The sequence below is a fragment of the Stegodyphus dumicola genome, chromosome 4 (assembly GCF_044657685.1).
Source record: "Stegodyphus dumicola isolate Sdum_Otavi_A_Nest chromosome 4, ASM4465768v1".
Taxonomy (NCBI): domain Eukaryota; kingdom Metazoa; phylum Arthropoda; class Arachnida; order Araneae; family Eresidae; genus Stegodyphus; species Stegodyphus dumicola.
The window spans coordinates 250569799-250586604 of record NC_140771.1 but is presented as its reverse complement, the minus strand read 5'-3'; the positions used below and the strand labels follow the sequence as shown (position 1 = coordinate 250586604).

At 34.6% G+C, this 16806-nt stretch overlaps 1 protein-coding gene across 4 annotated transcripts in view; it reads right to left on the bottom strand.

The window, feature by feature from the left end:
• Positions 1-606: 606 nt before the first annotated feature.
• Positions 607-16806, bottom strand: part of LOC118204141 (zinc finger protein basonuclin-2-like) — a 577484-nt gene continuing 561284 nt past the window's right edge. For all 4 annotated transcript variants that reach the window (XM_085816213.1, XM_085816212.1, XM_085816211.1 and 1 more), the window contains 2 exons: positions 9662-10002; positions 607-4231 (listed from right to left, as the gene is read on the bottom strand). In XM_085816213.1, coding sequence (XP_085672339.1) covers positions 1393-4231; positions 9662-10002 — 3180 coding nt within the window. In that variant the 3' untranslated portion in view covers positions 607-1392. The remainder of the gene's footprint in view (positions 4232-9661; positions 10003-16806) is intronic.

Below are 16806 nucleotides of genomic sequence, written 5' to 3'. Positions count from 1 at the left end.
GAGCTCCTGTCAAAATTCGGATCATTTTCAATGAATTGATCCATTATTTCAGTTATGGTAGAGAAACTCCTTTTTACAAACGCCATCGAAAGTTCTTTTTGCTCTTCTTCTGAATCACTGCTGTCAACATTTTTGTTTTCTTCTTGTTCAGTTAATTCCTTGAGCTCATCATTAGAAAGACTAGCCGCTGCTTCTTGAATTATTTCTTCGACATCTTCCACATTTACCCCTTCAAAATATGTCTGTACAATACCGCACCAAACAAGAAATACAAGTACACTCTTTCGGATATGTATTTGAAACCTATCGCTGCATAATATTTCGGGGAATCCCCGTATGCTGCGAGCGATTTCGTGGAATCCCCGGGTTGAAATAAAAGAGCGCTAAACCGAAACAGCGCTAAACGAAACAGCGTTAATGTCTTACTGTATAGGTATTTTGACACCAAATCGGACTTTTTCTGAAATGACATGCCAATTTTTTTCCCAGTAGAACGAGTGATATAGAACTGTCACTTTTTTTGTTCGTAGTGGTACATCATCAAGAAGGGTGTGTAAAATGTATTTATGTAAAGAAAAACAGTTTTAGAAACACATAAAATGACAGTGATGAAGAATGAAATTTTTATTTCACCACCTTCTAATTTTAATTACACCAAGTAAAGAAACATGAACACTCTTTGGGCGAGGAACTTGACAAGGGAATGTCAGGAAGTATGTATATTATACAATTTCATACTTATTTGCATACCAGAAATTTGAAATTCTTCAACAAGTTCGAGAAATAACAATGAGAAACATTTCTGGTTCATTGATTTTTCACGAATTGCTTTCGGTCTTTTTTTGGTACACCAAAATACTTACAAAGATGCAAATCAGTCATAGCTACCAAGAGTTCTAGTTTTGACAGAAATGTTCACCATATTTAGACGCATCATCTCATAATAGCTCACTTATCAAAACCAAGTCGCTGCATCGTATGCAGATACAAATCCGTAAGTATCATCACATAACTTAAAACGCATGAGTAAATTGGAATAATTATTCCAATTACACGGACGAAGTTCTAAAATCGTCATCTATAATTTTCATGAAAAGCAATGACAAACACGTATGATACGTGCCGTATTCAAATAACGTTACAAACGAATCGGAGAATATCCCTTTTTACATTCCATAGAAGAATTCTTTCGAATAATGATGAGGCAATGAAGTTTTACGCCTTCGTTATATTTCAGTAATGAACATAACCGCAGTCTGATTGGCAGAAGATGAGTCGTGTTGGGAACTGGGGAACTCTACCAGAAAGGACTCGAGTATTGGCACTGATACATAGGTAAATTGCGATTCCTATGAGGTCGGAGGGCAGACAAAACAGCATTTAAATTACATCTCAGGATGTAGAAGAAGTTTTATCTCTTTTGGCTCTGTGATGATGATGGTCTTCAACCTCACAATGATTATCTCTATCTGCAGCTGACAGAAACACTTTAGGACAGTCATCGGTGGGGCACGGTAGAAGACTGGGGAGATGAGTACCTTCGTAATGATCTCTGAGATGAGCCGAATCTACGAATAGTCTTTGACAAAATTTACAAGAAAACCGTCCATCTGAATCAGGCTCCAACTGCGAGTCCAGCGTCAAAGGTCTCCTATTTGTTCTACTTGTTTCGTCTTTCTCTGGAGATATGGAAGAAGGAGAAGAAGATTTAGGCCTAGGGCTAGGAGTAGAACTTATTGAGCTGATAGGCGTGTCCTCACGACCATCGGAAATTCTCGTACCACCTTCGTGCAGAGAAGAACCAGACGTTGAGGTCGGGGGCACCATGAATGCAGGATGAAAGGGAGGCATGACGCCAAGTGGTCCAGCTGGACCTAATGGATTCCCAAACGGGGTAGTAGGCAAAAATCCTTCCGCGAATCGACCGTGATATAGTTCCGCAAAATTCAGTGGCAAATTTTGAGGATCGTAAAATCTAAAATAGTCGTCTCTTAGTCCAGCTCCAGAATGAGGATAAGGAAAGATTGAGCTCTTATCGAAGAAGTGCCCTTTGTCTGCAGTTGTAGATAAAAGTTTTCGGTGTAAATTCAGATTTGCGCTATGCCTATCTCTGCTGCGTTTGGAAGGGAATGCTGCATTACAACCTTCCACAGTGCATTTATGCATAAGCTTCAGATGCACATTTTGGTAATGTGTTTTAACGCCGAAATGGTTTTGAAATATTTTGCCACATGCTATGCATCGCCGAGGATTTTCTTTGTCTACTGGTACATCTACAGCGCCAATCATAGATGCGTCTCTATATACAGGTAGCATAGACATCTGGCCGTCTGGATCAGAGTCATTAGTTGAAATACCTATTCCAGTACTAGGCATTGGCATAGGAATAGGTTGGGATTCTGAAGAAGGAATAAGTGATCTTCTTTCTCTAGGTATTTCGTGTATATTTGAAGAAGGGACTGAAGCCAAACCGAGGCCAGGGGCATGATAGGATATGCCAGTCGTGGATGCAATGTGTTGAGAAAACGTGGATTTGGTATGATTAAGAAGCCCGGTAAATGCACCTAATGATAAGGTCTCTAAATGGCGAAGAGGACTCTCTAAAACTTCTTCACTCTCATGATTATGCTTAATAATTGGTTCTTTTTGCTTTGAAGACAGATCTAGAGAACTAATTTCATTTTCTTTAACAGACAATCTTTCAGAATTAAAGTTAGATCCAGAAAACGAAGTAATGCAAGACGACCTTACATCGGACTTTTCATCTGTTTTAGATGATGAATGAGCTGGGATATTAGGTTGCAGAACTGGCATTTGCACTGGCATTGATGTAGGCAAATAAGAGGATGTCACGGGTAATGGGTTGGAATCCTTATCTAATTCATCATCTTTTGAATCATCTTCAAGTATATCAGAACTGAAGTCGTCAGACTTTGACAACATTCCGTTATCATCAACGAATGTATCACTGCTACTATCATCAGTAGAAACATATTGTAAATCGTCATCACTGGTAACTGCGCATTTTGTTGGGTTGAAACTTTTTCTCTTTCTTACGCCTTTGTTATTGACAGAAGAATTTCCATTTTGATCTTCTTTCATCGTTAGATCAATTCCTTCGTCACCATCGTTGCTAATATCACCATTAAGTTCCAGTCTTGGTTTCTTCGTCAAAGAAAGAGCTTCATCGTTAGAGTTAAGTGTTGACTTGCGATGCTGGGAAATCACTGATGAAGACTGAGGTAAATTTCCACCTTCGGGAGACGTTTCGTCAATAGTACTGGAAGGTACATTTACTTCACCTTTCACCATGTTCTCTGGTGCGTTTTCAGACAGCCTTTCTTCTCTATCTCGCTCTTGGGGCAGGGCTGGGTGAAGAGGCAGTATGTTGCCATTCGCGTTTACAGTGTTGCTGAAGTTCATGATAGTAGATGGAGGAATGAGAGGAAAGGGCAAGGAACTTCGACCATCATGGTGAGAAAGTTTCCTCCTCAAATTTGGGGTATGAAGCTTAGGATTTGGGTTGGCACTGTGTCTGTTACGGCTTCGTCGAGAACTAAACATCATATTACACCCATCAACTGTACATTTGTGCATTTCGCGAAGATGAACAGCGCTGAAATGTATCTTGAGAGCTCCTTTATCACAAAAGGTCTTCAGGCATACATGACACTGAACACGTTTTTTACCCGTGGCCGGGTTTGTGGTCAGCCCACTCAACATGAGAGGATTCCAACGTCGTTTCATTGGATTTGCAGATTTTCTCAAATGCCTCACCTTCTTAGCGGCATAAATAGAGTCTAAATGACTGTGTCCCATCACAGAAACATTATGATGATGGGAATGTGGATGCTGAGATAGATTTATGGCTTCAGAATCATTTTCTGATCCCTCATCTGTGGCGCTAAAGTCAGATGTCATACCACCGAGTAAAGAGGAATTATTGGATGTTGCATATGATTCACTTAGAGTCGTCGTAGAATGAGAGAAGAAACCTGACGTGAGAGCTGTGGTAGCAGGGGCAGTAGTTGATGATGTGGTGGTTGGAGAGGGGAGAGGTGTAGGATTCTGATGGGGGAAATGAAGTAACGGAGCGTCACGTGTGTCTGGACTGTTGTTTCTTTCCCTCCTGTAGTCATAAGGTTGCATATTTTGGAGCTTGTTCAGTGGAGATGATGATAAAGGACTATTGATGGGTGATCTTGTAACTGGAGAGAGGGATGTCGTGGAACTGTAATGAGAATAATATTGAAATCAGTATGTGTACGATGTAAATATCTTCTATACAAGCATAAAAAAGTGCAAAAAGCTTTTTAAACTAAGAGTAGAGTAAAATTAATAATGGATGCACTATTACACTTCATGAAAAACATGAATCAAGAATTGTGCTTTTTACAACTTGGAATTCAAGGTAAATTCATGTAGATTTAAGATTATTGTCTATGAATTCAATAACGATTTAAGATTATTAATTATTAACAAGCTGGATTATTTCTTTTCTTTCGCATTAACTTATGCAACGTTATATTGTTCAAATAACAATATAACGTTGCATAAGCGATCAAATAAGCATTTAAGAGTTTCATAATTGTATAGTCATATGGATACATGGCATGTTATAATACTTCCATATTTGGCGAAAATAATTCCAAAATGGGCTGTAATTGCAGCATTTGAAGTTATATGCATAGCCCTTTTTTGAACAAGGAACAATGTTTATTTTTGTAAGTCAAACAACTTAAATCAGCATTATATTTGCAAATTTTCACAGGACTAGATCTGATGGTTTTTACCGGACAATGAGCCTCAGCTGTCAAAGTGCAAATGAATGAGATGGGCTTTAGAAGCTGAGGATGGTGCTTCGGTAAAAATCATAGAAACTACTCCTGTGAAAATTTGCAAATTTAACGCTGATTTTGGTCGTTTGACTTCGAAATAAATATTTGTTAGGCGTATTGTTTTATACTTTAAATCAAGGAACAATATGTTTAGTTGTATATGAAATATATTTTAATTATTCTTTGATGCAAGGCAATGTTACGTGTTAAATGAAAATTGTATAGTTATACAATGTTTCTATGACTATCAGAAGTATTAGTTAAATAGATAAAGTATGTGGGCTCAATAGTTTCATTTTAAGTTAAAACTGTGATGGGGTAATCATTTGTGGTAATTTACAATTTAAACTAGAATGTGTTCCAAAAAGGGGGAAAAGTCGCTAATTTTTATTTAAATGTTTGTTTATGAATCGGAAGAAATCAATTAAACATATTTATGAAAAATGTCTCTTTATTATTAACCCATTAACTGCCAAATTTTGTTTCTCTCAATTGACATTTATTTCTGGGTGTCTAGATTGATATAGAGACTAGAAATTGGATTATAATTGGAATATAGATGGAATCTGCCATGAGCCCCAAATGGGGACCGACATTCAAGTAGTCCTCACCGGAAAGTAAAATTCACATTGACAATAAATAGTTAGTATTATAAACCACCACAGTTAGTATTATAAACCACCAATATATATTATAAAGCACCAGAGAACACTGCAGTATACATGAGTTGGAAATGATGTACATAATAATATACAGTATATACAGTCAAGTCTGTTCAAAAATCCTTCCAGTGAGTCAGAAAATTTTCTAGTGAATAGTAGGTTTGTACATATATCGCCCAGAACTTTAAATACAGAATACAGTCCAAGCTGAATTTTATGAAGTTCACAATGATTTGCCTTGCATAATCTCTATATTAAGCAGAAAAAAAAAACGAAAGTAAGGCCAATTTCCCATTTCTCATACCTATCTGTTAAAGAGATTTATGTACAACTAGCGATGACAAAAAATGATGGGCTTTCTCTTAACGCCAAGAAACTTCGGCGGCTACCGGAAGAGAAATGAGACGACTCTCTGTGCGAGCTAATAATATTCTTTGTTCTGGAGTGGCTTAATTAGCATAAATGATAATTTAATTGAAATGAAACTTTTATAGAAAATGGTATAAATAAGGCTCACATTAAGCTGCTTCGGCATATACCGAAATCCAATCGTTTCGGCAAAGACTGGAATCTGCTTCGAGTTTACCTAGTGGTAGTACATTTTACAGGAATCATCCGTGATGGGATAAGCTAATACACTGAGGAGCATGGCTAAATGAGTTATCGTCTATGACTTTTAAGTCTCAATTAAAATCGATCGCCCATTTCGCAAGCATGCAAAGAAGTTCTTGAGAAAACACTTATATGAGTACCGATTGTTAAGTCCTCCAGCTCATTCTTCTATAGCACCCCTTTTTTTACCGTTCCACTATTTTCATCTTGTAAACCTAGAGCAAAGGCAGCCGCATTAACACTGGTTGACAGCAGGTATTTATTTTGGATTCCGGTAAGACCTAGTACTCTGGATTCTTCATGGTCAAAGATATTAAGCTGTTTTATTTTCCTTAATTTTTGCTTGTACTTTCGGAAGCGTCGCAGTATTTTGCCACTTTTTCCCCCTCAAAGTTCTTAACAATTCTCAAAATTATGATATATTCAATATTTTATTCCATTGACTACAATAACTTAAAGATTTTTTAGACAATTTATGCCTACAATCATCATACGAAACCGAGTGTCTGAAAGCTATGGCCATTTTAATTTCACTTCAGCCTCGATTTTCGTGGTTAACCAACTAACGATGCCAGGATAGAGGTGAGGAAGAAGGGAATCCCTTCAACAACGCATAACATACCTTCATTTCTGCTCTATCGAATGATATTAAACAAGCCCCTGTCTAACAATTATGCCACGGAAATTTCTGAGAACTGATTTTATTGCGCTCGAAGTTTCAATCCTGTGAGGTACTCGATGCAAACTTGACGTTTACAAACTGAAAAACTACAGTTCAGTTTATCTATGCATAATGTACTGAAAAACTACAGTTCAGTTTATCTATGCATAATGTACTGAAAAACAGTTCAGTTTATCTATGCATAATGTACTGAAAAACTAGTTCAGTTTACCTATGCATAATGTACTGAAAAACTACAATTCAGTTTACCTATTCATAATGTACTGAAAAACTACAGTTCAGTTTACCTATGCATAATGTACTGAAAAACTACAGTTCAGTTTACCTATGCATAATGTACTGAAAAACTACAGTTCAGTTTACCTATGCATAATGTACTGAAAAACTACAGTTCAGTTTATCTATGCATAATGTACTAATGTTTCAACACATAATGTGAATGTATATATAATGGTATAATGCATAATCTAACGCATACTGCAATAATGTCCCAATGCATAATGTGAATGCACATGTAATATTTATGCATAATGTGAATGTACATGTAATACTAATGCATAATGTAAATATCCTAAATCTAAAGTAAATATCCTAAATCTAATGCATAATGTGATCTAACATATACTGTAATAATGTCCCAACGTATACTGTAATAATGTCCCAATGCAAACTGTGAATGCACATGTAATGTTCTAACGCATAAGGTGAATGTACTATATGTAATGTTCTAATGCACAATGTAAAAAATCCTAAATCTAATGCATAATGTAATTTAACGCATACTGTAATAATGTCCCAACGTATAATGTGAATGCACATGTAATATTCTGTCACATAATACGAATGTATATGTAATGTTCTAATGCATAATGTAAATATCCTAAATCTAATGCATAATGTAATCTATCGCATACTATAATAACGTCCCAACACATACTGTGAATGCACATGTAATGTTCTAACGTATAAGGTGACTGTATACGTAATGTTCTAATGCACAATGTAAATATCCTAAATCTAATATATAATGTAATTTAATGCATAATGTAACTATGTTCTAATGCATAATGTGAATGCACATGTAATGTTTATCTCATAATGTGAATGTACATGTAATATTCTAATGTATAATATAAATATCCTAAATCTAATGCAAAATGTGATCTAACGTATACTGTAATAATGTCCCAATGCACAGTGTGAATGCATATGTAATGTTCTAACGTATAAGGTGAATGTATATGTAATGTTCTAATGCATAATGTAAATATCCTAAATCTAATGCATAATGTAATCTAACGCATACTGTAATAATGTCCCAACGTATAATGTGAATGCACATGTAATATTCTATCGCATAATGTGAATGTATATATAATGTTCTAATGCATAATCTAACGCATACTGCAATAATGTCCCGATGCATAATGTGAATGCATTTGTAATGTTCTAACGTATAAGGTGAATGTATATGTAATGTTCTAATGCATAATGTAAATATCCTAAATCTAATGCATAATGTAATCTAATGCATACTGTAATAATGTCCCAACGTATAATGTGAATGCACATGTAATATTCTATCGCATAATGTGAATGTATATATAATGTTCTAATGCATAATCTAACGCATACTGCAATAATGTCCCGATGCATAATGTGAATGCATTTGTAATGTTCTAATGTATATGGTGAATGTATATGTAATGTTCTAATGCATAATGTAAATATCCTAAATCTAATGCATAATGTAATCTAACGCATACTGTAATAATGTCCCAACGTATAATGTTAATGCACATGTAATATTCTATCGCATATTGCGAATGTATATGTAATGTTCTAATGCATAATGTAAATATCCTAAATCTAATGCATAATGTAATCTACCACATACTATAATAACGTTCCAACGCATACTGTGAAGGCACATATAATGTTCTAATGTTTAAGGTGACTGTATATGTTCTAATGCACAATGTAAATATCCTAAATCTAATGTATAATGTAATTTAATGCATAATGTAACTATGTTCTAACGCATAATGTGAATGCACATGTAATGTTTATCTCATAATGTGAATGTACATGTAATATTCTAATGTATAATGTAAATATCCTAAATCTAATGCAAAATGTGATCTAACGTATACTGTAATAATGTCCCAATGCATAATGTGAATGCATATGTAATGTTCTAACGTATAAGGTGAATGTATATGTAATGTTCTAATGCATAATGTAAATATCCTAAATCTAATGCATAATGTAATCTACCACATACTATAATAACGTTCCAACGCATACTGTGAAGGCACATGTAATGTTCTAATGTTTAAGGTGACTGTATACGTAATGTTCTAATGCACAATGTAAATATCCTAAATCTAATGTATAATGTAATTTAATGCATAATGTAACTATGTTCTAACGCATAATGTGAATGTATAAGTAATGTTCTAATGCATAATGTTATTATCTAATGAATAATGCAAACTGAGAAGTATATATACCACTGCATATGGCGTACTGTCCCTGTATGGTCATGTACAGCATTTATTTTTGAATTTCAACAAACGTTAGGCCCGGGCACTTTGGATGAGAGTACTCCCCGGTAACATTTGGTCAGCATGACTGCCAACCGGGTGAATCAGGCGCTGGGTCTGGGTGCCTCATGCGAGGCTCCCATGTGCTCCCTCGACCAGATTCTAGATAATGGTGGAAGTGGCGCTAAACCAATTAAACCATATAGGGATGGTGCGCACCTCCTCCGTCGCTTATCGCTTATATATAAGAATCATTCTAACATAAGAATTTTAGCTACTCTTAGTACATAAATCTTCCAGACGAAATAAAATGAATCTCACCTGACACTCGAAGCTGGTTTACTGGTCCGGCTCGGCAATGATGGTACACTTGAAATTCCAGCAGAAGTGGTCGGAGTGAGTGCTAGGGGTGGCTGGGATGCGATGGCAGGAGGAACGATAGGCATCAGCCGGCTCGTCCTTTGAATGAAGCGCTTGATATCAGAATCAGAATATTCTCTAGACCCTTGAATGGCTTGCTCCATTCGCTCTGTGCTTTCTTGAAGCAGTAGCTGTTGTGCGATGGGCTTCGTCTCACCAAACCTCAGAAACTGTTGCAAAATAAGAGGTTCTTCTTCTCTGGTAGGCATGCTCCAACGTTCTAGTACCTGGCCACGAGTATCCTGTCCAAAATAATGACATTTTGAGTTAATTTTAATACTTTGTAAGGATTATGTTAATTTTATTAACAATTAAGTTTTAAGTTCCTTTCCTGTGAAATTCTTAACTTCAACTTACTACTTCCGGCTAGAACGTAGTTTTGGAATCTTGCTGAATATTTAATGAGGAATATTTAACCACGAAGTTACTTACTGAGTCAGAGAGAGAATCAGAGTTTCTGATTTACGCGCGTCTGACTTTTTGGCCACTCTCTCTCTCAAAGCTGTTATTACGCTCGGCCGTACTCAGGCCCTTGCTAAGCTTCGTAGTAAAAAAATTTAAGGGCCAACTCGATTTGAACCTTAATTGAAATTAATATTGAAATTAATAGCGCCCTTCTGGGCTAAAAATAGGACAAACTTCTTTTTTTTTTTTCCTTTTTTTATTTATAAATATAAAACAGCAAACAAAAGCATGCGGTCGACAAATCAAAATTTTTTTTCCTCTTAGATTTGTAATATTTTTTAATTATACAGAGGTTGTTTACACATTTTTGTAACGATTTTCATTTTCTCCTTGAATTTAATTACTAATTTTAAAATGCGAACGTGACTGCCATCCAATTTGAATAAGGTTTAGTTATCGTCTGAAGCGTTAAAAATATTCTTTTCTTTAAAAAGCCGAAAAATAAGCAGTGGATCGAAGGCTATATTTTTGCTCTGTCCAAAGAGAAATACTCTTATTCAATTTAAAAAAAAAAAAAAAAAAAAAGCTGTCAAAACCATGGTTTTAATATTTCTACAAATAAAATAAGTATGTCTTTCATATTAATTATGTCTTAATATGAAAGACATACTAATTCAGAAGTCAAACAACAAAAATCAGCGTTATATTTTCAAATTTCACAGGACTAGTTTCAATGGTTTTACCGAACCGCCATCCTCAGCTGCTAAACTGCAAATGAACAAGATAGGAAATAATGATTAGATAAGAAAAGAAAGCTTGGACAAGAATAAGCAAGTGACGCCATCTGTTGGTGAAACCAGAACTAAAACAAAATTTCTTTAAAGACCAAAGGAAAAGATGGATTGGAATTAGGGTCGTTAACGACGTATTGTGTCTTCATTAATAAAGGCTTAGTTACCCTTCTATCTTGTTGTTTCTTGTCACCGAACTCAAGCGATTATTCGCTTATCAGTTCTTAGATTCTTCACTTCCAACATTAACTTAGAATTCCAAAGTGAGGAACTCTACAACTTAAAAGTTAATAAATGTAATGAGGGCTATTTTAACATTAAATATGTCATGAAAATAAAATTCCCTTTTTATATTCTCCATAAAAATAATTTTTTGTGATTTATGGTTTGACGTATAATAACTGAATTATACAAAAAAAAATGGAGGGGGAAAACTTCATTATATTTTGTTATTGCGTTTCAAATCATCATTTCTATTCGCGGATTTCTATTAAAAACAATGCATTCTTAGACGTAAATTAAACTTAAAAAGTCTGAAATATTTTCGTACAGTCTAAATTGTAACATTCTTAGTTGCTGTAAAAGCAATAATTAAAGCGACCTTCTAGAGTCATTATGTTAATTGGAAGCAGAAAAGATGAAAAATATGCAACCGCCTTCGCCGGGAATCGAACCACGGACTTCTGCAATACCGGCCCAGCGTGCTACCATTACACCACGAAAAAACAAGAAAATGGAGGGGAAAAACTTCATTATATTTTGTTATTACGTTTCAAATCATCATTTCTATTCGCGGATTTCTATTAAAAACAATGCATTCTTAGATGTAAATTAAACTTAAAAAATCTGAAATATTTTCGTACAGTCTAAATTGTAACATTCTTAGTTGCTGTAAAAGCAATAATTAAAGCGACCTTGTAGCGTCATTAGGTTAATTGGAAGCAGAAAAGATGAAAAATATGCAACCGCCTTCGTCGGGAATCGAACCACGGACTTCTGCAATACCGGCCCAGCGTGCTACCATTACACCACGAAGGCACGCTAGGGAAGTGAAAGAAATACCTTATAACCTTTCCTTTATTAGCCCAGAAAGGCTATTAATTTCGTCTTCGCATTTTGCGTTGATTCAGCATAAACGGCGAAACACTTTTAAATTGTTGCCACCAAATATTAGAGCCTTGTATTATATTTAAAGAAATGAAATAATGAAGAATCTTCATAAATTTATGTATGTTTCTCGCATTGTGATAAAACAATGGTACCTAAAGCCATCCGATTTTGAATAGCATACGTCTCCACTAGAAGATGGGCATCTGGAAGACCGAATTTGATTTATTACCTATTACACATTTATGAGTTTTTGACTGAAACGCAACAATTTCGAAGCGAGAGATGGCAACACTGTACGGAAAATAAAAGTTTTTTTTTATCCCCAGCGCACGTGAAACTTTGTATCGGAAATTCTAAAGCTCTTGTAAATATTTTGAGATATTTCTGTTGAACTGAATTTTATGGTTTAAGTGCTAAGAACCTGATATTTAATAAACAAAGGTAACACACGAAACATTAAAAAACGCCCCTCTGGGCGTTAATATAAAATCTGAAAGCTTTTAAATTATTTTAAAGTATTATTTTTTTAGATATATGTATGAAACTGTTACCTGTTAAAGTCTGTGTGTATTTACGGGCGAGTTATCTGCAGATAAAAACCTATATATTCATATCATTATCCCCAATAATATAACTTCTTTCTCAGAAAAACTAAAAATTACTTTCAGATAAATTACACGGATTATTAAATTAAAAGTACGATTTGGCACAAAAAGAATTTTTTTTTCGATAGCTTTTACAACGTAAGAGGTCGCCACTGAAATTCGTCTCCTTCCATGTCAAAGAATTGCTCTGTTACACTGATCTTCAAATTTTAAGCAAATATTGCGAGATAATCGATAATCTTTGCATTATTTTTAAATTATATTTACTCTGTAGAGTCATTCGGGTTCTGTTTCAGAGAAGGCGATGTGAAAAATACGCCAGGATTCTAACTCTGAACCTTCCGATGCTAGCCAGACGTCCTTTCTAGTTACATCACAAAAGCACGCGTGAAGAAAGGGGCAAAAACCTTACAATTCTTTTCTGACACCCAGTTATGTGTTCTCGTACACTTGTTAAATACACTACTAAATTCCTCGAAGCATTATTCGCAAGATATGTTTGATTTAGGAAGTACAATTTAGAGGTGCAGTTGCAAACACGGGGGGGGGGGAGGAAATGTGATGTGGACATCACATGACTTCCTTGCACGACCTATTAAATTATACACATTTTCTGCTGCATTTCATTTACACTTACTTTCTCGAATTTCATTACAGATAGATTTCTCATTCAATTAATTCAAATCTCCCTTCGTGGCAAAGCAAAAATGTATAAAACCTCAAAACATTAAAACATTAAAAATTATGAAATACAGAAAACATAAAACAACAAACACAGTTAAAACAGTTAATAGGAACAATTCTTACAATTAAAATTCGAGTTTCTACGCAAAAACAAGCCATTCGGCCAGCGGGCAAGAAGACACTCGTTTCGGTGAACAAAACTTTTGCTTTTGATCCAACTCGGCAAAAAGACACCGAAGTTGGTGCACAAACTGACTTAATTCACTATTCTACTAAGAGTTTCAAATGTAAACAAATGGCAGCGTCATAAAGTTAGTGAAAATTGGACAACTTATAAATTGTTGATAATTCTACAACCACTGTATGCAGATTAACTATAGGCATAAAAAAATTAACCGGAACTTAAGAACAGAATAATTCAATCACTTTTAAAGGAAAAACTGCGCAATTTACTAACATATAAGGATAAAAGCACTCAGACGGGTAATATAGGGGGGTATATATACTTTTGATGTGGCTGACTGCAACCAAAAAGGGAGGTGCAAAATAGCAACCAAAGGGAGGTGCATGACTACGTGTTATAGCAGTCCCATGTACAAAATTTCATCTTTCTGAAACTAGTCGTTTTTCAGTCATGTGAGATATATACGTACAACCGTTATGAAAAAATCTCTTCAGAGTCAACTTTAAATCCATTTTACAATCTGTTTTGGGACAAAACGCCTTTTATTTTGTCCGTACGTATAAAATGTCGGGAAAAAGCATCATTTAAATGGATACGGGAGCGATCGAAATGAATATTTTCGTTGAAAGATGATACCTGAAATTTTTCGCTATTAAATACTTCCTTTACTTCGTACAAAGAAGTAAAGATATGGAAAGATATTTGTAAGGAAAATTTTTAAAAAATGAAAAGAAATAGTGATTTAGTTGTCGGCCATAATTCGAATTACGGTTATTCTAAGATGAAACTCCTGCTACGCTTACATTAAAATTATTTCGGGTTTCAAATATTTTTACTTTTGTCATGAATATATAAGAAATATAGCCTTAAACTCCACATACTTGAAATATGAAAAATTAAGCTGCATCGTCCTTTTCTTTCCTATTTAATCTAAGTATTTTAACAAATGTTAGTTCTAAAACTGAATACTTTTCATTACTCTCAAATGCAATAAAAAATTGCGCATGCGTTTTTTTTTTAATTCATTAAATCCGATTCTGTTATTTATGATATTTTAAATAGGTTTAATTATAAAAGTATAAATAACATATTTATTGTTAATCACGACAAATTAGCTATAAAAGTTGTAGGGTTTATATTTATTTTAACTAACATTTAGTTTAAGTTTAAACTATCTTTCCTGTCAAGCCTTACTTTCCCCTGGAATTGCCAATGCCAGAGTATGTAAATTTTAGTAGAACGCGCAAAGTATTCAGATTTTTAAGCAGAAGTAATTTGAGTTAAATAGAAGGGAAACGAGTTTGTAGGTGTGCTTTCTTGCTTCACGAGCGTGAAGGTTGCTAGGTAGAAATTGAAGAATCGCGCGTTTCGGCCTGTGTGCTTGCCTCGGCAGATAGTTGAATCTTTCAACTTAATATTCAGAAAGTTTGCTGAAATATCAGCTGTATCTTAGAACGCGGTTAGGTTAGTTACGTTTAGAGAGCCTCGTAGGTAGTAACTTGTTATTATTCATTTTTAGTTTTTTATTTTTATTTTACCGCCGGGTCGGCGTAGTGTGTGAGCGTCAAGTGCACGCATCTGTAACTTCTAAAGTGGAATAAAAAGGGAGTTAAACCCTTCTTAAGAGTTTGTGTACTTTCTAGTTCATAGCAGTCACTACTATTGTTGCGTGCAGGTTGGGGTCGCGCAACAACACAAAGTAATTAATATATATTAATTAAGCTATAAATATTTATAAAAATACTAATAAATATAGAACTTTATCAAACTATTTTTGGTCAGTTATGGCATGTAGTAAAATTATATATAAAAATACACTCAACATTCGAAAAAAAAAATAAATAAAAGTCTTACAATAAATAGGTAACAAATCGGACAGTTGGGGATCGAAGATCTAACTATTTGATTAAACAAGTCCAGTTAAACTCAAATTTTGATATCAGCTTTATTAGTTATTCATACTGAAACTTTAAGTAGTTCTTTAAAGCAGTTTGACAGCTTTTATTCAGCTTTTTTTAACAGTATTAAGACAACATCCTCAGAGTTAAGAAAAATAGGAAGACTTTTGTCCAGGTTGACATTCTGCTAAAAATAAAATGCAAATAACGGGGAACCTTTTCATCAATAATCTATGAGGTGGAACCCGCAACCGGAACACGCGAAGGAGAATACATTCCATTCAAGCAACTTTCAATCGTGCTGGAGGAAATGCTTTTGAAAGGAGACCGATTTCTTTTTCCTCTCCCATACCTCCCTTATCAAGAATCGGATCTTCATAAAACGTCTAAGTCTCAGAGACCAGGTTATCTGCTATGTAAATGGTTTGACTTTAATCTCTTTTAGAGAGAGCTTTCTATTCCGCATTGATGCGAGATTTGATTGTGTTCTTTTTGCATTATTGTTTTAAGGATTCAAACAACTAAAAACGTAAAAACATTTATTGAAGAATCAAGGTTATGCAAGTTTTAGCAAAGTAAAAATCTTTAAAAAAATGCATAAAAATAATCGGATTAATAAATTATTCGAAAGGTGTTCTTTCTTAACTACGTGTTAAGAGTATTAAAAAATAATGCTTTACATAAATTTATTACATTCTTGAGAATAAAATCAAAGTTGGTTGAGAGGAAATTTAAAATAATTTAATAAAAATTCTATACTAGCAAAATTCGTGAACGTCTGTTTGTTTGTGGCTTTATCTCATGCGTAACGGCGGGGAGTTGATCTTCGAGAGAGGTACCTCTGATTCCAAAAATTCGTAGGAGCTATTTCGACCATTCCCAAACTTCGTACGATTTTAAATAGCCAAGATATTAATTAAAACCTCGAAAAAACGCTTCTTTTCGTAATCCTCTACCAAATATGAGGATCTGGAAAACCTAATTTGGAATTTGGAATTTGGAATTCATTTTATTAATGATTTCATATTTTGTAAAACTTTAACGAATTTTTGATTAACCAACTCAACGATTTCAAAGCGAGCCTTGACAACACTGTACGGGGGGAGGGGAGAAACATTTTTATCCCTAGCGCGCGAGACTGTGTATCGGAAATCCTAAAGGTACGTTCATTTCAAAATTATTTTGCGATATTGCTGTTGAACTGAGTTTTATGGTTTAAATGCGAAGAACATGATATTTAACAAATAAAGGTAACACACAAAACGTTAAAAAAAATGCCACTTTGGTCGTAATGTAAGATCTGAAAGCTTTACGATTTTATTTTTCTAATGCGTTTTTTTTAATCAGACTTTTCTTTTTAATATGCCCT